Source organism: Ambystoma mexicanum, chromosome 6p (genome assembly GCF_040938575.1).
Source record: "Ambystoma mexicanum isolate Mex_15411 chromosome 6p, UKY_AmexF1_1, whole genome shotgun sequence".
NCBI classification, from domain to species: Eukaryota; Metazoa; Chordata; class Amphibia; order Caudata; family Ambystomatidae; genus Ambystoma; species Ambystoma mexicanum.
In genome coordinates this window covers 1,117,716,277-1,117,743,616 of record NC_090935.1, presented here as the reverse complement: position 1 = coordinate 1,117,743,616, position 27,340 = coordinate 1,117,716,277, and the positions used below count along the sequence as shown (strand labels likewise).

General features: G+C 46.6%; 1 protein-coding gene across 1 annotated transcript in view; it reads right to left on the bottom strand.

Moving 5' to 3' along the window:
* Nucleotides 1-10,148, bottom strand: part of AK3 (adenylate kinase 3) — a 186,690-nt gene extending 176,542 nt beyond the window's left edge. The window contains exon 1 of the mRNA XM_069625722.1: nt 9,824-10,148. Coding sequence (XP_069481823.1) covers nt 9,824-9,971 — 148 coding nt within the window. The 5' untranslated portion in view covers nt 9,972-10,148. The remainder of the gene's footprint in view (nt 1-9,823) is intronic.
* Between the last annotated feature and the right edge of the window lie 17,192 nt (nt 10,149-27,340).

The following is a 27,340-nucleotide window of genomic DNA, read 5'->3' as shown; positions in this document are numbered from 1 at the left end:
TATGTGTAACCAAGGTACTGTGAGGAAGTCAGAACTTCGAGGTGGACCACTTGGTAAAGGATTTTCACAAGTAGCCATTTTATTAACTCAGAAGGATGTAACAAATGCCTTGCTATCCCAAACCTAAAGCGGATGTCCATACCTACCAAAATAAAACTAAAGGAAAACACTCTAAAAGGAATCTGTCCCTCAAACTTACGCATACATTTAAATCACACATATATTTAAATCATGGAAACCCCAATTCCAGAGGTGACACTCCTCCTCCTGCTCCTTCCGGCACTTCAGTGCCAAGGCCCAGGTTTGCAGGCAGCAGCACCCATGCAGGGCACCAGAGGCAAGACCCCACGCAGCAAGGGTCCCCATCTGCCACTATGCTTGCCCCTCTGAGGTATTCTCTATGAGAATGATCTGAATGAGTATCAGACCAGCAACGTAGACCGAGAGAGAAGTGCTAAAAACACTGATGTTTACCTGACCGGGCATACTTTGGTCTCCTCCGAAGGGACTTCTCCTTATATCCATGTTGACAGACAAATAGTATATGTAATTAATGCTTTTGCTCGGCTATACTGTTATAAATGTAAACAAAAAAACATGTAAAAAATAAATAACTCCCCTTCTGGTGATATATTTCTTACATTACAGCAGGTTAATGGAGACCACGTCGATCTTGCAATATTTCTCTTGTGCGAGTCTCTGCGCCAGGCAATGGCTATGGAATTAAAGTGCAACCTCGCGATAATTTTCTTCTATTAGCCGCTACAGCTGGGTGTTGAGAAAAATGTATCGCGACCCGCATGGCTCTCTAGGAGAAGGAGAAGGCAGTGGTGGAGACGCAGCCATGCTTGCCCGAGCACCGCGGCTTTAATCATTTTAAAATTATTTGTTGTTTGTGTTCTCACATGTTGCTTGGCGCTTGTTTTTGAACACTTTAACAGCTATCAAAATAAGGATATATGGGGCAGGCGTTTAAAGCAGCTCCTGGGTATCCGGCATCACAGAGCCAGTATACCTAGCAAGCCACTCTACATGACATGCCAACCAGAACTTGGTTCATTCGGTTTGATCCATTATGCTATAAGTGGCTCTTAAATGTACCCCAAGTGCCTGTAAAAATGACAAAACCCTCCCCCACACCCCCAAAAACACAATAGTTGGATTCAGAATCACAGTGAATGGGCTGTTGGACGTGTAAGGTGTGCGAGTGGGGTGGTGATCTGAGAGCACGAGTTCAGGGGCAGGCTCAGTAGCACAAATGCAGAGAAAATAATGTCATAAAACCCAATTACGTCATAAAACACTACAAAGGACCATAGTCGGCGACTCACCACTGCACAGTCTAGAGACCCTCCTCAATAGACACCTTAGTACATTTAAATCAGTCGATATTAAGCGAAGCCAATTCAGATAAACTACTTAATGGCAACAACAAAAAGGCTCTCCATTGTGCCCTTATCCCGCTGACGTCCAAGTACCATAGGACCCAAGAGCAAGCAATTCATCTCAGGTGCCGTTCTTGTTCCACTACACAGTTTGTTCTACTTTTATGAACAAACTGCAGCGTTTCCAGTTCACAAATGTACAGCAAGAGGATAGTCCAATGTGCTGGGAAGTTCCACTCTGCTGTTGTGTTATCGCGGGTTAGGGGGTGTAGGTCAGGTCCTTGGAGAACGCGATGCACATAAGAAAAAAACAAGGGAAAAAAAAAAAAAAAAAAAAAGGGAGAGATTGAGGATCGAGGCGGACGCTAAACTGAAGAAAAAAAAATATATAATAAAAGTTGCGAAAGTGACTGAAGCACTGGTGGCGTACTGTAAATAATACAGACCGTTAGATACATCCAACTTCTAGATTAGAAGACTAGACAAGTGTGGGTGCCCTTCACTGCAGACTTCTGGACTACAGTTATGAAAGCAAGTATCCGTGGACCGTGCACTGACCGCACAAGTGCCTGAACTCTGGATCAGTCCTCTATTCTGAGCAAGACTATAGAGCTGTAAGATTTGTTTCCCTTGCTGACACAAGGATCCAACATTTTACTTTGGAGATTGATGCTAGATGACATCTCGGGTTGGTTGCAATTCTAACCACCCATTTCCTGAAGAAGATCGCATAAAATCGTGTGGGTGAATTGGGAGCCTATGTCGTGACGACCGAAACATATTGAGCTGTATCGAATACGCATTTTTTGCCGTTTGATTTTTGAATCAACACCCATTGTGAATTAAGACTTGTGTTATTGATTGATGTAACATTGTGAATATTTTAGTTTATGTATAAACCTGGTCATGTAAGATATGCACACAGAGTTTGAATGAATGGTGGTGTATGTATGTATGTAGATGTTGTAATTTAACAATTTGTTTGCGTTAAAAAGACATGGTATATGAACAAATATCGCAAAGGTGTATATAAATAAATATATTTTGGCGATACCGACAAGATTGATGTCTGTATGAAGAAAGGTTCTGATCTCATTTGCCTAGGTCCATTATAGTGTTGTTTGATATATGTATCCTGAAGGACCTGCAGGTGACTGGCCGTCGCCGCCGCCACCACCACCATAAAAGTGGGGTGGGGCTAGATTAACAAACCCATTCCGAAAATGTAGCTCCAGTGCTACAGAAGTCAGGTAGAAACTGCTGCCCCTTAAGCTAGGGTGGCAAATATCCTTGCATTGGCTGCATGAGTAGTTGTATTACTCTCAGAGTAATGGGAGTACCAGAGGATTCAGGCTCCAGTGGCAGATCTCTCAAAAAGGCGGTGTGGAGGGGACATTGAGGGTGTGAAACCTCAATATAACAAGAATGATCCAGGATGACAGCAACAAGGTCAGAGACCAGAGAATAAAGCAGTTCTTGCATCGTCAGTGGGTGGCCATTGAAGAGGAAACAAGTATGGGTGGGTACATGAATATGCGATACCCCAAGAGAAACCCATTCATGGGTTTGCAGACAAACCAATTACACAAAGTAAAATGCAAATGGGAAGATCAAAAGATTTGCCTTCCCCACTCTTATTTATCAAGACTATGTAAGCGTGCGAACCGTTCTGCCATATGGAGCGCTTCATGATTGTGTCACCTTGCAGCGCCAACTTCGCTGAACGCCGGTCGTGGGTACACGTTTTCCCCAGAGAAAAAGGACTCTGCAGTTCCCATCTCGATCGGGCCTTCTGGTCTACCCTGTTCAACGTCTCACAGTGGTGGTGTCTTTCGATAAATGGGGGTTTTTGGTTCTCGTTTGAGGGGGTAACCCTGCATGCATGGTCAAGAAGCATAGGGCAAGGACACTCTGTTAAGGTGCCACTCAGGGTAGGGCTTTCATGGAAGGGTCCAGCTATTTGGGAGGAGGGTGAGCCTTGCACCTTGATCGGTCCGCCTGAAGGATTGTGCTTTTTGCATGATCTCAGAAGCTGGCACAATGTGTATTGAGAGCTGGCATCAGTAAGCTTTCAGTCCCTTTGCCCCCTTCTGCTTTGGAATGGTGCACACTGTGCAGGGATCAGCACTGGCCAATGGACCGGCTCTTGCGGGGTCCGAGATCCGGCATCAGATGTCTGGCCGGATCTCAGGACCCGGCCAGCCTCAGCCCTGACCAGAATTGTCATATGGTTATTTTTTAAACCATAAACATACATATAAAACAAAATAAAAATCACACAAAATGCAATAAACATAGCATACAATATTGTCATTTGTAGTATACAACAGCAAAATAATACATTTAAAAATGTACAATGCAAGACAAGAAACGCTCTAAATTCATTCAAGTTTCAATGAAGATAGAAGCCCACAATTGATGCATTAACCCGACCTGCTAAACACAGATGCCAAAAGGGACGCCCGCCCTCAGCGTCTCGGGGCGACGTACAGGTCTTAAAGTACACCTCCCGCCTTCCATTCGACTCGGGACAGTGTACAATCCGAGGTTCTAGGATTTCGACCCTTAGAGGGTGTGTGCAGAAGCGTCAAAGATTTGACAATTGAGAGCAGACATTAAAGCGCGTCAGTAATTCCAGTGTCGGAATCGAATTCCATCTAAAACGGATGAGCACGAGTCTAACAGCTGCATGGGGATAGATTGATAGAAAGGGAGCAGCGATTTAGCTCAAGTTTCAGATGGCTCATGGGCTGATAGGCGTGCACGGCGTCCACTCTAGAAGTCCAAGCCTGCCTATAAAAAAAAAAAAAAAATGTTACTGTTTCAGGGTTTTAAGGAAGTCGACAGCCATCATCCAGGCCGAAAAAGAATTTCAAACTTCCATATAAAAACAAAAGTCATTTCCAAACTGAAAAATGCTGCTTGCATTCACTAGTTTTCTTTGAAAATAAATGTGTTGGACTTCTACACATGTTCTGTAATTTGTGTGCCCCCTTGTGTTTTATCACAGGTTATATTTATAAAGACGTTAAATGCTCGTCAAACGGGTTAATCACAAATACAGGCTTTTGCTGTGCGGACAGCAGTTTTTAGAAATTAAACTGGGGCTTCACGGGTGGCAACTTTGATGTTCACTACAGGGGCAGACATACCCCGACCACTGCCCCGAATGTAAGAAAGCCACCGGCCTAACCCATCCCCTGGCCAAACATATTTTATAAACTTCTCCTATAAGGAATTGAAAACAACCCGTTTTGAATATATGACATCTCAGCAACGGTCTCTCAACCTGCTGAGCTACCCTGGTAGCCTTCTACTGTAGAGTGGTCTACGTATCCCTTACTGTACTAAAAAGTATTGCATTACAAAGTGTTTGGGGTGCACCACTGCCATGGAAGTGATTGATGTACAGTGTGGAGTCAGCAGCATGAATTTTTTTTTAAATATTATTTTGAACATTTCCTTTGAGCGAAGTCCCAACTGCCAGCCCCGCCTCCTCGGAACTCCGCCCCCACCGCGGCCCTTGTGGGATACGCTTTACATTTTTTCCATTTCCACCATGGTTTGGGACACTAGGAGCCAGTACCAGTGCTGCAGCGAATCACACCAGAGTTCCTGAACCCAGGATCAATTGAAAAGGCATGGATAATGGGCGATTGGATAATCCCGTCATAATAAGGACAGCAGGAGATAAGAACCGGGGAATTGGGCATCCCTATATTGCAGAAGCCTCCAGTACAAAAAAAAGCAGGTTTAAAAAAATAACCCACAAGGTGCATGCCTTCACACTGACGGGAGCGCTTTGCCGAGAAAGGGCAGTCCTGCAGGAGCGGCGCAGATCACGGGATAGTTTAAACCCATGAAAAGAATCATCTCTTTCTCCCGAGTGAGATTTACAGGGGAGAGATTAGGAAAGGAAGTTGCAGTTATGCCATTCTCCCCTACACGGGCCGCGTCTCCCAGTGTTTTGTTCACCTCCAGCAAAACAAATATCGCTAAAAAGGGGTCATCATCAAAAGTTAGACATCATTTCATATTTGTCCCCACGGAGCAACATGCAATGATGGTTCCTGAGAAGTAAAGCACGCAAGTAGTACAATAGGAACTTCCATTCTGTAGGGCAGTCCAGGATTGGCACGTAGAATAGGTCCCTGTTGGCACGATGCCACCCAATCACCAAGCAGATCATACCTCAAGGATAAGGCAAAGCAAAGTGGGTGGCATCGCACACCCCAGCCCACTCGGAGGGGACCACCCACGTTACACTTTACTTTCACTGCGGCCCTGCTCCACGTGCCCGAGGCTGGGAGTTTGCCACGGAGATCACTAAAGCTTAACCCTGGGAGGGGGTGGGGTCTGTGTGTGCTCCGAAACTAGCCAGTGTTTGTACAACTGGCCTGCCAAGTAAGTATGCTAATGCCCCCCCAAAAATCCCCAAAAAAGTGCACTAATAGAGCACACGTGTGGCAGGGATAGGCCCACCGCCAGCGGTGAACATCTGCTCCGCGTTGCAGGTGTTGCGTTCCCCGGGTGCCGCGGTGGAGTGCGCTGTGCCCAAGCTCAACACCGTCCTCGTGTCTTGTCGGTTCCAGCGGGCAGGAGCCGTTTTCACCAAAACGGCCAGGCTACATAGCGCCATTCATTGTAAGCACCTCGTCATTGCGCCGTTTTAATTACAAGTCTAGCGGCAAGCAGTGCGGTTCTGAACGAATGCTTGTGGTGCCCAGACTGCAATGCGATTCTTCGGGACAAACCCCTAATCCTCCCTGCCCCCCAAAAGAAATTGGAGTAGATATATGGCTACAACCGCGTCAATCAAGTGCCCTTGCCAGTGTATATTACTTCACCATGTGGGAGATCTGTGTGGAGTTACATTACTTTGCATGTCCTAATTTGAGTGGCTTGCATTCTGTTTGGGTAATACAGAGCTCCAGCCAACCCTCAATGCTTTTCGTATATTGCGAAGGGCTTATTTTGTGACTGGTGTACTTTTAAATTCATCTCTATAAAAACAGGAGGTCTTCCAGCCCAAACAAACACTTTCCTGCCACCACGAGCTTGGAAGTCATGTATCTTTGTAGTAAGACTGTAAAGATAACCTTTCTATTACTCTCAGAATCCCATTAGCCGAGTTTCAGTGGTAACCCTTGGCCCACCTGAAGATCCCGCCTATTGCACTTGGTAGACTTCAGTGTAGCCTGCCTATAGTGCCTAGAAAACTCTGAAGTTAGCAGCCTTTTTCTTCGCTACAGAAGAACGGATGACAGCAACATCAAAGATAAGCGCCATCTGAACTTAAGATACGTATAAACGCACCATTGTGGTGGACATCTGCCGCGGGCATGGCTATATATCCACACATTCATTGCATAGAATGCAGCTGCGACTACGAGAAAGATCGGTCTAGCTGGTCACATACTGCTTCGTACTATAACACCAGACTTGCCTCAACACCTCTGCCATTAGAATACAGCAACAACCTATGACAAATTCGTTCTAGCTGGGTACATACCGAGCCTCCTGCACTAGCGCTCTTTCAGCACCCGCCAACGTGCCTGACCTCTTGGGTTGCTTACTGCAACCTAGCCAGCCCTCCCAAATCCTAATCTTGGCCAAATGCACACACGCACCTTAAGCCTCCTCTCAGAACTTTCCCATACCTAGACTTCGGTCCTTGACGCCGTTCCTACCACGAAGCACTTTGAGGCCATACAAATGGGGAAAGGCGCTATATAAATGACTACACTACAGGTTCAAGGAGGCTAAATCCTGCTTTACCATTTAACCAAAGTGTGCAATCTGGCAAATCATTCAATCTAACTGTGCCCTTTACCTTATCAGCCAAAATTAGGAGTCCCTAGTGACTCGGTTTGCAGTGTACACTATTCCAGAAAAGCATCACTCATGGTGTAGTAGATTAGTGTTGCTGCTCCATGTTATTCCCCTTTACATTCCCCACACGAACAAGCATTTGTTTTGTGTGTGGGTTGCTGGGGTCTGTTACATTGCTAGCTGCTGTTGCTCTTGCACATTGCCTCTCCTGCATCCTATATACAGCGCCTTGCGTTAATGTCCAGCAAAAAAACAATTTTGCATGGCAAAAACCTCCCATTCCAGGGTGCAATTCACAAGTAGACGGCGAGAGCAATCATTCACAACAGGATGCAAGCCCCAAACACCACTCCTCTGACCTACAATGTAGGGTGGCAATGATCGAATACTGTGAAGCAGAGGTTGGGGATCTGGGCCCCAGAGGCCTCCTTCTCACTTCTCCTTAGTCAGGGCAAGATGAGAAGGCGGTGGGCATGGTAGTAACCGGGAGTAGATTATGGTGAATAGGGTTGCGGGTGCAGGGGGAGATCAGGAAATGGAGGCTCTCACACTGCCTTTCGTGCTTCTCAGTATCCCTCTTTTGCTGTAGAGTCACACTTTTTATTCAACATACATGGATTAATTGAGCTAAGAAAAAGTAAATACATTTTATTTATGGGATTAACCCCTGAGGCTCTTGGGTCAGGTGACAGCGGCGTACACTCCATTTTCAAGCTGTGGTTAGAACAGTGGTTCCCGAGGTAAGAGGAGAGCAGATGAAAACAAGAGGGGTAGGGGGAGCAGGTGTAAGGGGAGAGTGGATTTCCCATTGAAACAAATAGAGTTATTCTGGGCAAACCACTGTCAGCTGTGGCGACCAGGCTGTTTCCAGGAAGAGCATGACCCACAAAAATAGGATATGTGAAAGGGTTCCAGCATAGGCACACTCCCAAAAACAACCCCAACAGTAATAAACAACCCGACTTTGTACCCACACTTGTGAAAGCCATTTACCGCTCTCACCCTCAGCTTTATCTCCACATCACAGTTCACCCAGAGCCCCATGTCCATCTTGCCCACTGAGCCTTTTGCCCTACACTTGCAACAGCCCCAATGGAACCCCTAAAAGCCGTCAAAGGGGAAGAACATGTTTCTCCTGCATGTAGTTCACCTCCCATCCTGTGACATAACGCCGCGGGGGTTTTCAACCCTTTCTTTTTAAATTGGCCCCGAGTGGAGGGAGGGGGCTGTGGAGCCCGCACAGCTGACCCATTTTAGCCGTATCATGACACAAAACATACTCCTGTAATTGAGACATTAAGCTGCATACATTACAGGCCGCCTTAGCTGGCGCCCTCGGGCCTGTCACCTCCCTTTTGCAGTATCCAGCAACCGTTCTTATCACCCCATTGCCTTTTTACTCCAGTTTTAAGACATTAACACCCTACTGACAAGGAAAGATTAATAGCTTTTCAGCAGACACTTAATGTTTCAACTCCCTGCTGGCTACCTATCCGGTGATAATTTTACAGCCATTAACAACCTCACTGCATTCTTTTCACTTCGTTACAATGTAAGCACCTCACTGGGGCCTCCGACCGTGTTTCCTCCGATGTAGAAGGCAGAGTGCGGCCCCAAGCATGTTTGGTCTGCTCCGTCCCACTGCAAGATGCTTTAGTTTCACTCCCACCCACGGGCAATAGGCACAGAGGCTACCTGCTAGAGGGGTTACGTTTCCACGTGGCACAGCTGCATCAGTGATCACCACCCGTAGAGCCATTATAACCGAACGGTCCATTGCGAGCCTACTTTTTTTTTTTAGCAAAAAAGCAACCAAAGTGTCAGGCAGTTCCATCATCTGGTCTGATGCGGGCTACACTTTCATGTTTGACAATGGGGAGGGGGGGGGACCTGGGCAGAAAACATCGGGCACTCGATCCGCTATATAGCACTTGGCACAGTGAGCCAGGAACTGCTCGGTGCCGCCTCCGCTTCATGCTCATCTGCACCGTCTGTCACGTGCCACCATCGTCTCCCCGTCCTGTAGTCACCCCTCACCCGCCCCCACCCACTTACTCGCAGCAACCAGTCAGGAGACACAGCTTCTCCGAATGACTGGTACCACCGCCTAAAGCCCCATGCCCCCTTCGCCTTCACTACATCTGATCAGAAGACTCAAGCCTCGGTATCCAAAAAAAATCACCGCTGATGGATAAAAATCTATCAGCAAGAAGAAGAACACGCGCTCGGGCCTTCACTACATCACTTCTATCTTCGGTCGTCTGCCACCAACCCCGATTCTGCTCCTGGTCACATACACGCCCTCCCGCTTGCCACCTTCTCTGTACTCGCCACGTTCATGGCTACATGCTGCCACCGTTCCCCGTGCTGCTCAGTGCCACTCCCTCCCCACCCGCCCATGGCTTTTAATGAACTTCACCTCCAGCCTGTAACATTAAGAGTCCATGGGAGAGGGGGGTGGCACTGAGCAGCATGGTTGCTTTCTTAGAGCAATGTTGGCCCCTCGTGTTTGTTTTAATCACCCAACATTGCATTGTCGTGCAGCCAGGGCAAGTTCCCGTAGGTCGGCCTGCCCAGGTGTGCAGTGCGATGGCCCGCCCCCTCACCTGTCCGCCTCTGCATGTTGGTCCGAAGCTGGTCCCCGCTGGAAAGGTGCTTCAGGCCGAAGTGCTTGACAATCCTGTCGGACACTGTGCCTTTGCCGGAGCCGGGCGGGCCCATAATCACAGCCCGGAACAGCATGCGAGCGGCCATGGCCTCTGGCGGGAGAAAGCCGAGAGTGGGGCGGTGGGGGGAGCGGCTACCAGCAGCAGGCGACAGACACTAGCGGAGCGGCTCACGGGCAAAACTTGCAGTTCAACTGGTGCCCAGCGACCGTGCGGCACAGAGGCCCTGCAGTTCACCTCACAAGCCAGGCCCCCAGCAGCCCCGCGCTCCTTCCTCCTCCCCTCCCCGCCCCACTCGCCTTTGTCCCCGCCCCGGTCCTCCTCTTTTGGCGGTGACGCTGTGGGCGGGATGCAGCGCAGGCCTTACAGGATACGTAGTGGAGCTGGGCACAGCAATGCATCGTTTTACTTTCTTTGCTCGCCTCCCAGGCCGTACAGGGCCACTAGCTACCAAGCCCCCCTCCCCCACCCGACCCCCTTCACTGCCGCCGCCTCCTCCTCCTCCTCCTCAGCAAGGGGTCCAGATCATTCTTGCGGTCGCTCTGCCTTTCCCCGCCTGCAGCCAGCATTGAGAAGCAAAGCACGCGCCAGGGCAACATTCTAGCCTACTGCTATTTATTCACAAAGAGATGTGTCACATTGAAGTAGTATTTTACCTTTTGCGCTCTCTCCCCCCTCCCCCATCCACTGTTATTTGCTACGTGTCCTCTCTGATCTTTGGATACACTTCCTGAACTTTATGCTATTTTGTTCAATCTGTGACAAAAGACGCAGATACATGCAGACGCCTGCCATATAGGAGTATTTTCTGGCAAAGACACGTCTGCTAGGCCTCTTTAAAGATACCGTTCTAATGTAGTGGCCGTGAGTGCTTTGCTACGTCAGAGTAGAAAACACGATATTTCCCGTTAAATACTTTTAATTCTACTTTATCTTTTGTATAACTTCACTCTGGAAGGTTTGATTGCAAACCATAACAAAAAAAAATACATACCATGTGTACTTATATAGTTTTTGCTGTTGTAAGGTACCATAAAAGGCCGTCTCCTGGATTTTCATCCAAGTGAAGGGGCACACTTTTCGTTGAGTATGTATGCACGCAGACACTATTAACATTTACTCACAGTATGACCCTACGAAGCCAGTAGTATAATTCCAATGTTTATCATGAGAACGTCTGTTAGGGCAAGCTCCCATGCATACCAACAAGCATACTAGTTAGGTCAAAACCCCTGCATGCGAGCATGGTAAGAGCGTCAGGAAGAGCTGAGATCCATACAAGTCACAACATTAGCCCTGTCATTTTCAGGCCCAACTTTTTGGGACTTAATGAGGTCAAAGCTTGGGTTCCACGTCCGTGGAAACACTCAGGGAGACTTCAAACCAAGGAAGGAGGAATGGAATAATAGCATTGCTCTGGGCAGCCTTCCATTCCATCACACGCCAATCAGTATTGGTGCTGCCACCAATGTGAGTAGTCTGGCATGAACTGCTAGAACAGAGGCCAAAACATGGCGGGGATGTGGCCTCGCAGTTCTGACTGGACTGCACCTTTCAGGTCACGGCCAAGACATACTTGCATATGGCTGCTAACCTTCCACAATGGCACAGACATGCTGCAAATGACTGTATGGAAACCTGACTAGTGCAATGATAGCAGTAATTATTAACCTGACTAGTGCAATGATAGCAGTAATTATTAATTCAAAGTTGTTCGTCCATCACTTTTTTATTTTGTATGCCCCCTTCAGAATTACATTTCTCATGCTTCAACCTTATCTCTTTTGCATATTGTTCAGTGGTTAAACCCACATATTAGATACTTTGTTTGCACTTTGTATGGTACCTCAGTTGATGCACCTGCTGCAAGAGCACAGGTTGGTATTTTGGATGAGCTAGCAAAATGTTGGGATGCACGTACACCTTCCATGCCCTCCCTAATGATTCAGGCTTAGAAAAATCTATTAGCACACGAGAAAGTGAAGGTGCGTGGCCGCAGGAGGGCTGGATAGCGTAAATGGGAACAACAAATGTATTCATTTTGTAGTAGTCATAGAAGCGTAGGCTGGCCCAGGTATCAGGCACATATGGTATTGTGTAGCAGTAGTGAAATATGTTGTGTAAAACTAATGATGTAGATGCAGGGTGCGGTGCGGGAAGTACTGAAGCATCACCATATTGGAAGTAAGGCCTAGCATTTTGTATTCCACATTGGAGGTGTAGCAGAGCGGCCAATGAAGAATTCAAATCATTCTCTCCCTCGCAGGTCCAGTAGTGAAGTTGAGAATAGTGGTATTCATCCTGAACATATAAGGGCTTCATTGTATCAAGCATTAGTACCCGGCACGCGCAACTGAACAGGAATACTGTGTGATGATTGGCTCATTTGCGAGCCATACCACACGGTATTCCCGTCCGCGCTGTGCGTGCCGGCTACTCTGTTCCCGGCGAGGGGCGTGGCAGCCCCTCAGCCAATGAGGAGGCTCGAAACGGGGCAATCCCCGCTACGAGCCTCCCCATGGCTGGAGGCTTACTTCGTCCACCGCCGGGGGCTCAGGTAAGATTTTTTTTCCCCAAGCCTTTCCTCCCTCCACCCTCACCACCCCACTTACTTCTATCCCGCGGTCTCCGGCGGGGGACGATGGAAACCTCCAGCCGTGTGGAGACTCAGAGCGGGGCCATCCCCGCTCCAAGCCTCCACACGGCTGGAGGCTTCCATCGTCCCCCTCCAGAGACCGCGGTACGTTTTTTTTCTTTTCTTGCTCCCCATCTCCTCCCTTCCTCCCTCCCGACCCCACTTACCTTCTTTTTTCTTCTGGTCTTGGAAGCGAACGCGCTGGGAACACTTCTGATCCCAGCGCGTCTGCTCCCGATGGCCTCCATGGAAAGGGAAAAAGGACTACGTTTTTCGGAACAGAAAAAAATGCCATTAGCACCCGATCCAATGGGCCGGGGCACTAAAGGCAATAAGACCCTCGGCGGCAGGCCAATACCGCCGCAGGTAATGCCCGGGGGCTTCGTTAAGGCCCTCACTACTCTCGGGCCTATAACTGCAGCCCCGGGCATTACCTGGGGCGGCATTGGCCCGGCGCCTCGGGTCTTATTGCCACAGTAGGCCTGTAAATTCAGAATGGAATGTGATCGGCAGAGCAAGGGTAGGGCTGCGCCAATCCTGAAGGACAAACCCATGGGAGTCAGGTTAGAGGTCTCGAGTTGCCAAAATGCTCGATCTAGATTTAGAGCACCAGTGCCCCCTGAATAAGGGCCATCCCATTTGAACAGCGAGATGCTTGAAAAATACCTAAATCCATAAGAATTGGGCTGATTAACATGATCCTCGAGAGAGAGTAAGGATGTGTACTGCGGGGGAGGCAACTGATAAGAAGGGGACGAGGAGCACAACCTGCCATGAATTGTGATACCAAGAGCAAGAGGTGATGCCAACAAATCTAGTGCAGAGCTGAGGAGGCATGTTTTGGGTGCCCGCGTGTCTGGTATCAAGAGAAGTGTACTATTATTTCAAGGAGCCAATTTGATCTCAGAGTTGTTCACTGTGCTCATGCTAATGACCAGGGACACACAATGTGACTAGGCCGATGGGGCGGGTAACATTCCAGGTAACTTGCAAATCCAGTAGCTGATAACCAAGGCGACAATGTAGGGGACCACGTTTTAGGGGAATGGGTTTAGATAGTGTGTGACCAATTGGTCAAGGGACTATAGTGGACTGGTAGTATGTATATAGGTGGTAGCCAATGAGGGTGGGGGATTAACACTGTATAGTGCTTACATCATGAGTGACGATTTCTTCCCTTAAAAAATTGTATTTGCTTTGAACTAACATAGCCGAGTGTCAGTTTGGTTCTATGGGACCTTCTGTCACCTTTTTCCTTTTGTATACAAAATAAATCTTGTTTTCCTTGCAAAGAGGTGCACCAAGTTTTTTTCCTTAGAGGAGTGTTTTTATTGTCTGGTTGTCTGAAGGTCTTGCCTTACAACATTGAATCCTTCTGATGCTGATAAATGAGCGACATTTAGATGGCACATGCCCCTCTATCTGGTGGTGTGTATAACAAAAAGGGCTGCTGGCAGACTTAAGACCTATGACAGCTTCTCCAAATCCTCAACAGGCATACGTGGTAGCAGCAGAGGGCACACATATGCCATGGATGGTGGAAGTGAAGGGAGAAAATGTGTGGCAAGTGGCATGCATCCTCAATGACCAAGATCAGTGTACTCCATTGTCCGCCCCACTGCCCCACTTAAACTGGGGCACAGGTGAAGGTTACATGACCAAAGGCCTTAGGCCAAGTGAGTAGAGAGCAAAATAGATCATGCGGAAGGACTCCCAACAACAGGGGTATGCAAGCTGCAGTCCATCAGATGCTTTTGAATACGACTCCCATTGTAGTCCAAAATATTTGTTGAGCCAAACATTGCAGAACCCGGTCCTACAAAATCAAGGATCATTGCTCAGACATGCCCCCTCGCTAAACAAACATTGTAGCTACTCACTACTGTTTTGTTCAAGTGATTTGCTACGTTGGTCCCCTCTGTTCTTTGCTCCTGGATATCTTCTACCATTGTTTTCCTCCACAGTGATTTTTCCCTAGGTGCTGCCTGATGGCAGAGGTATTTGCCACCACTGGAAGGCACTCCACGATTCTCCCTACACTGACTCTAATCCATAGTGCACCACCACAAGGACATCCGCACAGCTTCGTTGGCTATGACAATTCAAAGGCCTATCAGGGTCTTTACCTTCTTCCTTGACGAACACGCTGAGTTCCTACTTTCCACCTCATAATACACACATAAAAAAAAACACACAGCCATTAAAAAACCCTTTCAGAACACACAATGTTAGAACTCTAAACCTCTCCAAGCTTATATACCACAGTTTCAATTATCACACCTTAACTCTTTTGACACACACAGCTACCCTCTGGGTGCATATACGTCAAGGGCCTTTAACACAAATCACCAAGTAACATATCAACACGCAGAATCCAGGCCCATCCAACAGGAATGCCTAAACAGAACAGCAACGCTATGTTGCATTTTTCCATTATCCTTACTAATCAAGCACGGCCCCACTCTTTCAGGAACTATAACACAAAGTGACCATGCTAATATTTGCATTTTTTGTGCAACAGGGATGTCCATTTCGATCAGAAATGACTTGCAATAACACATTTACAGGTGGTGGAGGCATTCCCAGGAAGGGTACTGTTAGGCAGAATCCTGTGCAGTGCCCTTAGGGACCACTACACACAATTAAGACTACAGGTGGTGAAACAAGTTTTACCTTTGGTACAAGCTTGTACTACTATGTCATAGTGGTAGCAGTGGTGGAGCAGCCAGGCCTGTCTCAAGAGTATATGAGCAGTAGCAGAGATTACACAAAGGGACCACAATTACCTTGACTCAAGCAAACACTGAATCAAGGTTTCAGGTAGAAAAATATAAGTACATTTATTTTTAAACCATTCGTTATGAACACAAAACTTCTATTGAACTTCAATAAAAACCACACGTTAAATATGCTACAACTAACCAATTCACTTTGTACAGTAGGTCTCAGGGTTAGTACCCTGTGTTTGAATGAACCGGTGTTAGGCACAAAACACGCTACCGTGAATACGATTGTGATCATTGTTTGACAATTCGTTCTACTAAACAAACGCATATCCGTGACATGAAATGCTACCGGGGTAAAAACACACTTAGCACCTGAGCTACCCAGAGGGAGTTGGAGGCAAAAATCACAGGCAATATTTTGGTTAGGCAGGCAGAATCAAGAAACGCTCAGAGACAGGAGTTCAAAAGTCAAAGAGCCGGAGCCAGGGTCGAAGGACACCGGGGCCAGTTGCCGAAGATCACACGGTCTAACAGTTTACGATTCAACTGAGCCAAAAGTACTTCAATATTGTCAATGTTCGGAAGCAAAAGTTATAAGAAGGAGGGAAGACAAGGTCAAGCCTTTGAAATGAAGAAAAAAGGATTCACCCAGTTTCCTCAACAGAACACAGTACCTTGTTCCAATGGTGCAGCTGGTGTCCTGGCAGTTGTTCCTGTTGGTTTCCCGCAGACCCACGATTCCTGGAGCTTCGTCGAGAAGGAGGGTCTGCACCACACAGGGATGAGGCCGGCAGCAGCGACACGGATTAAAAGGTGCACTCCTTAAAAACAGGAGAGGCTCTTCAGGTGGCTATCCGGACCACTAGAGCAGTGTGCAGCGATTTCAACCACGGAAGAGGATCCTCTGGCTGTAGAAGATGAGCTGGTTATTCCCCACCAAGCTCAAGGGAAGGAGAGTCCGCACTGGATCTTCTCTGAGTCGTTGAAGGGCAGATAGCTCAGGACTGCAGCAGGGCTTCACCGGGACGGGGTAGTTGCAGCAGGCGTCGTTCTCTCCGCTTCTCTCAGCTTCTCTTCAGTTCCTTGTAGTTCCAGTGGCGACTCTCTGACTTCTAGCCCAAGAGACCTGCCTTTTATGCAAAAAAACCCTATTCATGCAGCCTGGCTGTCAATCACCCAGAAGGGGGGTTGTCCAGCCCGGACAACTACCCTGGCCACTCATGACAAAGTGCGACTTGGGTTTCCTAGGATACCCTGTGAAGGGGGTGACTACATCTCTCCCTCACATTCAGCCCACCTAGACACCCAGGCGCCTTGAGGAGGGCTTCTGGGCAGAAGCACGCCAAAAGACAGTGAACAAAGAAGGCAAACCTAGTTTGCCGCGCAAAGTAAAACACAAGAAGGACTTTAACAAAAAGAAATGGCGAATAAACCCAACCGGAGCCAAAAGAAAGACGATTTGGTCAAGCGGGTTTATGTTCGAGGCTAATATAATAGCCAAGAACAGTTCCACGTTTATCTAATATAATCGCGGCAGAAAAGGTAGGGTAGATACCACTGCCACCAGCCAAGTCTAAATGTTAAAAGAGCGAAACAATGCTCTATGAGGTATGAATAAAAAGGGATACGAGTTAACCCTTTCCAGTATTCCATGGAAGATGGGGTGTCCTGTATCTGTGGTAGATTGACTAAGTAAAGTTAATGGTAACTTTACCCTTTTCGGGGGGCAGTAGTCGCCTCAGAAATGGAGTCTAGGGAAGTCTCAAAGACAACTCTGTGCCACGGCACTGAAGGTGCTATGTGACACACACACAAAGAAGGGGGCTACTGAAGTGGTGTACTTCAGAGTCCACAATCACAAAAACAGATGGAAACACATAGCAAAACACAGGTAAGAGTGGGGGAAAAGCTCTCACTCTTACCAGGTGGAAAAAAATGAACTCCCAAAGTCCAGCAAAGCTGCTGGGGGACTCACTAGGTGAGGGAAATTAGCCATAAATGAGAATTATCCCTAACAGGTACCTGCCTGCTGTACTCTAGCTCAGTGATAAGGACAAGTAAGGCAACATTAACCTAAAGAGCAAGGGCAAGTACATCAAACTAAAGAGAAGTACTGTACTTATATAAAAATTACATTATACTCAGCACGTAATGTTATGTTATGTTACTTGCCATTTATATTGCTCCTTATGTATCATTGGTATGACCTCAAAGCGCTGGTAGGTTGAACGCCCTCGGGAACCGCAGTTCAAATCAGTAGAGAGAGAGAGTGTTGAATGGTGCGTGGGCGCACCGGATATATGTGCAGCTGGTGTGGTTGTTGCATGATAGCCGCTTCTTAGCAGTAGGTGTGCTGAGGAAATCAGTTGGATGTGTTCAGTCTGGAGGGTGGACACCTAGACTGAATTCTGGCTGCGTTAGCCTTGAGGAGACGCCTAAGATAGCCGGTATGTGCTCAGCTAGCTGTGTTTTATTAGGATGATGAGGTGTTCGTGGGGTCATGTTGGTATGAGAACAGCTAGACCGAATGTGTCATAGCATAGCTGTGTTCTAGTTGAATGATGGTGTATAGAAGAAAGTAAGCCTAGTGGTGTGATATGGTGGTTATCAGTAAAAGCCCCTGAGACGGATCTACGTTATTTCGCCGCAGTATTTTTCATCGCAGTTTTTTTCATCGCCGTTTTTTTTTCGAAAAACTAATGGTTTTCTATTTTAATTTTTTTGGGGGGGTTACCCCCCAAAGCCTCCCTTTTTTTTTATTCCCCTACACCCACAACCATATATTTAATTTTTTAACCCCCCCCAAAAAAAACGATGAGTTTTTTCGAAATAAAAATAGCGATGAAAAAACACGCGATGAAAAATACCGCAGTGAAATGCGTGTATACCCCTGAGACCAGGCACATGAGCAGGACAGTGGGGACGTACATAGTGACAGGATGGATAGAGGTATATAATTCTATCTAGATGTGATGCAGGCCAAAGTTCACAATTTCATCTAAGTGTGGTACGTGCCATCTTTCACAATTCTATCCAGATGCAACGCAGGCCAAAGTTCACAATTTCATCTAAGTGTGGTACAAGATATCCTTCACAATTCTAACTAGATACGACGCAGACTAGAGTTCACCAAGTCACCTAAGTGTGATACATGCTATCATTCACAATGCTATCTAGATGCAACGCAGGCCAAAGTTCACAATTTCATCTAAGTGTGGCGCAGCCTAAAGTTTACAATTTCATCTAAGGGTGGCGCAGGCTGAAGTTCACAGCTCATTCTAAGTGTGGCGCAGGCTAAAGTTTACAATTTCATCTAAGAGTGGTACATGATATCTTTCACAATTCTAACTAGATGCGATGCAGGCTAGATTTCACCAATTCACCTAGGTGTGATACATGCTATCATTCACAATTCTATCTAGATGCGACGCAGGCTAAAGTTCACAATTTCATCTAAGTGTGGCGCAGGCTAAAGGTCACAATTTCATCTAAGTGTGGCACATGCTATCATTCACATTTCTATCTAGATGCGACACAGGCTAAAGTTCACAATTTTCTCCAGATGTTGCATTTGTTAACATTGACAAGTATGTTAGCATGCCATGCAAGGCAACATTTTCAGTCCGGCAAAGGGTTTAGATAGAAGTGCACACCTATGGTAAGTAAGTTTAGTAAAGAAATTCGAGGATTATTTTAAATACATTTTTAGGTGCGGGGGAGGAACTGGAGTCATGGCACAAGACCCCGACAATAAACATTAAAAAGAAAGAGGATTCAACTTGGGAACCCTCCTGTCCCCTGCACACTTTCAAATGTTTGGATTAATCCAATACAGTTGATCAAATTGAGTTATAGGCATTGTACATATTTTTGTTTCTAACAAATATGGTCAGACACAGAAGTGTGAGATAAACAAATATATATTTATAGCCAAGCTATATTATTTTCAGCAAGAATTATAGTTCAGAGAGAAACTATTTACAGTGCATAGAAACAAAATGGAATCAATAGATGAAGCTCAAATTGAGGAAAAATTGAGTCCAAATTAAATAGCGACGCGTTTCGAGGACGTTCTCCTCTTCTTCATAAGGCCAAACTTGGACTCTTAATGTAAAAGGAAAAACACAAATTCAGTAAAGAAAATATTGTAGGCACAATTCATAGATTGTTCATAACATATTCAATTTTACAATTTAGAAAATTTGGTGACGTTAGTTGTAACTTGTCATAATATGTGTTGTAATACATGCAACATTATAAGGTGAATTATGTGGTCCATGTTTGAGAGAGAAACTGAAGGTCAATTAATACACCCCTTCCTGTAAAATAGACAGTAAAACGTACATCATATTATAGCTCAGTGGAATGATCCCTCTAATGGGACCTATCAAGTGGATGGTGAAACATAAGCTAAAGTGAATATATAGGGAAAAAAAGCTAGTAGTTCCTAAGCTCTATCGATCTAGTGGGGAAGAAATGCGAAAGTCGTTACCTTTGTGTGTAGAAAGTGTCAGAAACAAAGAATCCGACGAAGCAGGAAAAATAAGTAAACAGACTGTCTTCATGTATCAGTTAGTTCCTAGAGGCACGGCCAATTCCCAAAAAGATACTAGAAATCTGTAAATAACAGAGCATGATCAATGTCAAGCAAATTGTTTAAAAGTAACGGACATTAGTATGAAATATATAAAAATCGAATAACATACCTAGCCAGAATGTGGATGGCAGTAACTAATCAATAGAAGAGCCCACGTAAAGTGTGGACCTCAAATATCCTGCTCTCGCTGCAGGAGTGCCTCAGAATGTAGGAGTTCTGTCACGCAAATAAACAAGCTGAACAGGAATGGAGTCCTGATTAGTATAAAAAACTCAGCAATCTAAAATGGAGTAGTGAAAACGTAACGTGATGTTTAATAAAGGCAAACTGAAATGTTAAAAATTACCATGATTAGGATGTGCACAAGGCACAATTCTTGAAGCTGATGTGAAACTGATGTCAAGATTGTGCGGCCGGTCTACAGCTGAAGAATCCGGCAGTAATGGATTAGGTAGAGTATCAACTAAAGAAAGTGTAAGGAAAAAAGAATAATGAGACTAAGGAACTTTATCCCTGGTCCCTAGATAGACAAATGCTAATGGATTAGCGCTTACCTGGAGCGTAGGGGGACAATCCTGAACATGGTCTGTTCAGCCAAGCAGCTTGTTGTTCACAAACCATGGAAACATGTTCAATCCGGTCATGAATATATTCAGGCTGATGGTCACAGATCTTTCTAAGTATGCCTGGTGTAAGTCTTTGACAGTCTATATTAAGGAAAGGTAAGGTAGAGTGACAGGGGCTTTCTGGAGTAGAGTAATTGCTCTACACCCCACCCATGCCACACTTACAGTTTTTGATGATGTCTATTAGCTGCTTGCTTCCCCTGCGGACACCTGCAGACTTGCCTTGGAGCCGCCAATGTAGGAGCCGCCCTTTGCATTGGGGCCCTTAACCAAAGGGGCTGCCGGGCAGAGGACTGCCCTGGGAGGGCCAGTTATGTCCAGATAAGTTAGCCAATGGGAGGTAGAGGGTGGGGAAACACAAGCACGGGGAAGGAGATTTTACGTTATTTTTCCCCCCCAAAATTGGACCTGCTTCTTCATCCTGAAAAAATGGGAGTCACAGACCCATGCAGGTGTAATTGCAGGGCCCACGGGCCAATGGAAGGTGCTGGGCAGGATGGGAGGCGGGTGGAGGGGGGACAGGGAGCGTGGATTGGAGGGACACAGGAAACAGGAGGAAAAAAAAAAAATAATTTAAAAAAAGGATGCAAAACACACACAGGAGCAGGTAAGGGGGAGCACTGGCCTACCACACAGCCACTGGTGCCGTGGAGTAAAGGGGTGAAGAGAGGCCCCAAATGGGGTCAGAGGCATTGCACTTACCGTGTGCTCAACGACCACGCCAGAGTGAGGGCCAGCAATGGGCATGCAGGTGTAATTGCAGGGGCCCACGGGCCAATGGAAGGTGCTGGGTGGGATGGGAGGTGGGTGGAGGGGGAACAGGGAGCGCGGATTGGAGGGACACAGGAAACAGGAGGAAAATGAAAAAAGAAATTTAAAGAAGGATGCAAAACACACACAGAGCAGGTAAGGGGGAGGACTGGCCTACCACACGCCCACTGGTGCCATGGAGTGAAGGGGTGAAGAGAGGCCCCAAATGAGGTCGGAGACACTGCACTTACTGTGTGCTCAACGATCACCCCGGAGTGAGGGCCAGCAATGGGGGTCACAGACCCATGCAGGTGTAATTGCAGGGCCTACGGCCAATGGAAGGTGCTTGGCGGGATGGGAGGCGGGTGGAGGGGAGACAGGGAGAGCGGATTGGAGGGACACAGGAAAGAGGAGGAAAATGAAACAATCATTTTTTAAAAATGACTCAAAACACATATGGCAGCAGGTAAGGGGGATGACTGGCCTACCACACGGCCACTGGTGCCGTGGAGTGAAGGGGTCAAGAGAGGCCCCAAATGGGCCAGCAAATCTGTGCTTAAACTACAAGTAATGCAGAATAATGCACTCAGAGCCGCGTTAAACATACCAAGGAGAGAGCATATCGACGCAATAAGAAGACAACACAAATGGCTTTCCATAAAGGAAAAGATAGAGTTGAAAACCTCCTTGTGTCTCACCTTCAAATCCCTTAACCACACAGCTCCACCTTACCTAACAAACAAAATTCACCATCAGATCCGCCACTCATGTCACTAGATCAGCCAACACATCTTGCCTGTTGGTCCCGAGATATAAATTTAAAAAATCAGGAGGGAGCCGCTTCCCGGTCATGGCGGCTCAATTGTGAGTATACTCTCCCACCTGCTATCTAGACGACACAGTTGTTCACTAACTTCAAGAGAAATGCCATTTCCTGGCTAATCACGAAGAACTAACTGAAATCTAGGACTTCTACTTTACATTTCATCAACATGTGCAAATATCAGTCTACCACATGCCTATGTCTACATCCACTGTATGTATGTAACTGTATACGTCCAATGGGGTTTCCACAAATGTAAATGTAATGGATTGATTATCTTTGTCTATGTGTGTAACAATTATTCATGTGCCTTAATGCGCCCAGATAACTCCGGATCAGGTGCGCTATAGAAATAAATAAAACAAATGGAAGAAGCAGATTGTTTAGCAGAGCACGATACTGGCTCAGATTCCCCATTCCTCTCATTATCATGTACTCGATGGACCAAACCGCATCTAGGAGCAGGTTTTCACATTTTCAATCAGCTGACTGATGGTAATGCTCCATACGTTTAAGCCGAGCATTGACGAGAGCCACAGTCAGTCTGGCTTCAATTGGGCTGGGCCGCAGGTTTCAATGGTGTGGGGCGAGTAGGGAGTAAGGGCAAAAGCAAGAAGAGGCACAGAGGGGGCATGGCGTGGTGAGATTGAGTGATGGGAACAAAATGGTGAGTAGATTGAGATGCAATCAGGCAGATACTTAGGAGTAAGAAGATTGATAGCTCGGAGAAGGTATCTGAAAACGCAGCGGTTGTGCATGGAGAGCCAACCAGCATACTTTCGGTATTGTGACTGATCCATGGATGTCGTCCCTTCTCCCCTTCAGGGAGCCCCTTCCTATGAGGCCAAAGAAGTGAGGCTGCTACCCGATAGACCCCCCTGGGGTGGTACTCAGTGGGTGGATTAGATGGGGAGGGATTCCCCCTATGCGACTCGGGCCATACAGAGAGCTAGGTCCCAGGGAAAAAAAAACCTTGAGTGGGGAAGAAAATCCCTGATGAGAAGAAAATCCATCCAGGGATGAGGAAGGTCTGGATAGTGTCCTGGAGATGAGTTGTGGTAGTTCCAGATCTCAGGAATAGCAGCGGTAGACTCAGTAAACTGAATGTGCGGCTGAGGACTACAATACCCAGAATGCACTGAGAGTGGGTGCAGTCCACAGGAATAATGCTGAGCGAGGTAACAAGGCAAATTTAGCCAGACCGAGGCCAGCAGGGAGACAGCAAGGAAGAAGGCGGCGAACCGCAAGCTCTGTGAGGGGAGGGAGACGGGACAGAGATAACCAGAGAAGCCGCGGGTGAGCCCGCGAAGGACAGATAGGGAAACACAGAACCGCTAACCCCATAGGGGTTAGCGGATGAGAGCCAGGGAAGTCAGGAAACCAATTAAGTTGGCCATAACCTATCTCAAATACTATCTGACAGGCCGGAAATTCAAACTTGTCACAGACCATGGCCTATTAACATGGATGGGCCTCTGCAAAGACACTAGTCATGCGCTGGTTCTTAGATTTACAGCACTAATGTTTTTCCATGGAGCACAGCAAAGGAAACGAATAAGGGAATTTGGACTTCCTTTCAAGTTTTCAATCGAGCCTGAGAGAACCAGCGACATTAGGGAAAGGGTATGTGACGAATCCAGTGGAGTCATCACTGTTTCCACTGCAGCGACCTCCTCCCATGTGGCCAGGGGACGGCAGGGATACCTGATCCTGACCCTGGGGGCGGTTATATGAGGGAGGATCACTATTCCTCTTCACTGGCCGGCGCAGCTTCCACTGCATCTTCGCCGAACCCCGGCCCCTAAGGGGAAACAAAAGGACAGCAAGGTGAAACAAAGGGACTAACAAGGGGAACCCTCCTCACCACAATAGACTTACCTGATTTTACCGCCGGAGGTATTATTCCCCGAGACTTCATACTTTCTCTCAGAGCCTGAATAAGGGAGAAAGCAACAGGTTACATATTGACATTATTTTATCGAACTGTGTTGGAAAATACAAATCCTTACCAGAATACTACCGGTTGCCACGAGGAACTCTTCATTAGGGTCAAGCTGCAAGGAATCGGACAAGAGTGAAAGTCAGGCATTTGAACTCTTACAAACTTTATACTTACGTGTCTTTGCGGGAATCTCGGAGTCAATATTGTTCTGTAACTCACCAATTCCTTCGAGCCAGTGAAGCAACTGGTTATCAACGCGCCCCTGCGCTCAATGCAGGATGGAGAGCTCATCTTTTCAAACCATCAGGTGAGACTATAAGAGGGGACATCAAAGGTGCTCTGTGGGGAGAACCGCGGGGGTGGGGGGATTTACGCTTAACTCCACGGGTGGTTAATTCCCTTTCTCCATTTGCAGAAGAATATTCCGACGGGCCAAGCAAACAAAGTTAGGAGGGCCAGTCCAGTCCGTCATCTCGGCCCTATGCGTGAGGCAGACACATGCAGATCTTGCAGTTGAACATGAGTACCTACGTGTCACATTGGTGGAGACTGCAGCTGTCCAGTTCCGATCGACGCCTCTGTGGGAGCCAGGTGAGCGTAACAGACTCAGTTTACAAAGGCAAAATTTAAATACCATTGGATATTTTACCGTATCTTCCAAAACAAATAAGCTTAAAGTACAGATGGACTTTTCTAGACACAATTCCACACACATGGTTGAAGACCATGTAGGACGAAAGGAGATTGTTAATGTGTGTATATAGGGGGATGACAGGTGGTGGTAATTCCTTGCCAAACTTAAATCTCTTGTGTTATCACTGCGTAGGAAGAAGGGGTCGCCACATGAATACTTAGTGAGTTGTTGGGCTAAAGTAACAGAAAAAGAAAAAATGTCAATTTCTATTCACTGATTATAGAAGTGTTTTCATTCCACAGAAACATTCAATCCTGTTTTCACGGTGTCTAGTTTGTGGACCAATTGCTGTTCCAGCCTCGTGAGTGCTTTGTCCCTGTCGCCTCCTCTCTTTTGTGGAGTTAATTGTTGGATGATGGTCCATGAGATGTCGTCATTGGTGTGTCCTAGTTGGCTGAAATGTTCGACCATGGGCTTGTCTGGTATTTTGTTCTTAATGTCAGACCTGTGTTCTGAAATTCCGCTGCTTCACTGTCTGGTGGTCTTGCCTATGTATAGCAGGTGGCAAGGGCATTGTATTCCATAGATCACAAACTTACTATTGCAGTTGGTGTGGGTCTGCAGAGTGTGATGGTAATCCTTGTAATCGAACATTTTGGTGGGGGTGGTACAGCGGCATGCCACACAAGTGCTGCATCGATAGTGTCCCACAACACTTGGAAGGTCCCACAATGTGTTATGTGTCTTGGTTTCTTCGATGTAAGTGTGGACCAGAGTTTCCCTTAGGTTTCTGTTCTTTTTTAATGCAAAAATGGGCTTTCTCTCCAAAGTGCCCTTGTTTTTTATCAAGTGCCAGTGTTTGTTAATAGTTTATTTGGTGAGATTGCTCACAGGGCTGTATGTTGTGACACAGACCAGTCTGTTCATTTCTTTTTTCTCCTTTGGTGTCAAGCATATTGTTCTGTACGTGTTCAGAGCCCTTTTTCTTAGCTGTGTTATGGATTTTTTCGGGTATCCCCTCTCTTTCAACTGATTTTGCAGGCCGTTGGCATGTAGCTCGTATTTTTCTTTATCTGAACAATTCCGTCTAATTCTAAGAAACTGGCCGTAGGGGAGATTGTATTTTAGACCCTGGGGGTGGTAATTAGAAAAATGCAGTAAGCTATTCCGGTCTGTGGGTTTTCTGTAAAGTTCGGTTCTGAGGCTGTTTCCTGATCTATATATGTGCAAATCTAGAAAATTCACCGCCTGATAGCTCCAATCGATAGTAAACCGAATGTGGTCATTACATTCATTGAGCCATTGGTGAAACAGGCCCAAGTTTGCTTCTGTGCTGACCCATATGAGTAAAACATCATCGATGTATCGTCGCCATAGAAGTATGTGTGACTTATGGGGGTTGTGGTCGTTTTGTATATATGAAACAGACCATATACACAACGACCACAATCCCTATAAATCACACATAAAAATGTTGACATCTCTAAAATGTTCATACGCTTTTGTCCTACCGATGTGAGTCTCTAACCATGTGTTGTTTTGAATCCCTTTTCACTTTTGTCATCAAAAGCCTTTTGTGCCTCGTGATCACTGGTTTAAAGGTTGTGGTAAAACATCCAATGTTATTTGAATATTGTTGCTGTGAACTGTACCCCCAATTTGTACGTTTACAATGTTGACCAGAAGTATATACTACCTAGTACACACAGAGTATTAATCAAGGCTCTTATTTGTTTGTACAAAAACATATGTCTCCAACACGCTCAACCAAGATGTCTGGTGCCCGTATGAAACAGTGCCTAGTAGGGGGCACGCCACCAACATAACAACATAACATTTGGGCCCACAAACTCTCCATTTTAATTTCATCTCCACCACACACGCGAGGCACATTAGCTGACCTAGACACGCCTATCTTTAACATTCTGGCTTGTCTCGGCACAGCTGGAAAATGCGACCATGTCCTTTTCCCTTTTTATAGACAGTACCCTTGTACTTAGTCTATATCCATTACAGTACTAGATATAGCACGCGCACATTGCGCTTTGCTCTTGCAGTCGTGCACACCTGATTAGTGTGCAGGTTCCGTGTTTATGCCGGGGCTCATACAGCCTGGTCTCTCACAGTATACGCGCCAATGGCACGTACACAACAACTCTCTCGTTGCAGCATTTTTTCATTTTGTATAATTTTTCGTGCTGCAGATTCTGACGGCCTGCCCCTCCTTCCCCTGTCGCAGCCTTCCATTTGTTACACGTCGGATGACGCGCCAACTGGGGAGCGCCATGGCTCACCCAATCAGGATTACCCGCGGGTATGTTTACCCGGGGTTGCCATGGCCACGGTTTCACTTGCTCAGCAGCTCTCGCTTTCAGAGACGCCGCGCCGTGCAGCCCAAGACGAACGCCTGAATCCTTGCAAGTAAGTCTCACGAAATGCGCTTTGTTCGTACCACGACCTAGAGGAAGTTTATTACGCTTCCTAGTCCGTGTACCCTTATCTGGCTCAGACTTTTTAACCAAGATTTGTTGCTTTGTGCTCATATCTCACACGCGCCTCAACAACTCAGTAGTCTCACTGATATGCGCTTTTCACACACAGGTTTTGTCACATATGGACAGTCTGGGTTAGCAGCCGCTATCCACAGTGGGTGTCTCCACCATTACCACTAGAGATGACACCACTTACCGCCTGAGGTAAGACTTTAACTATGTTTCCATTTAT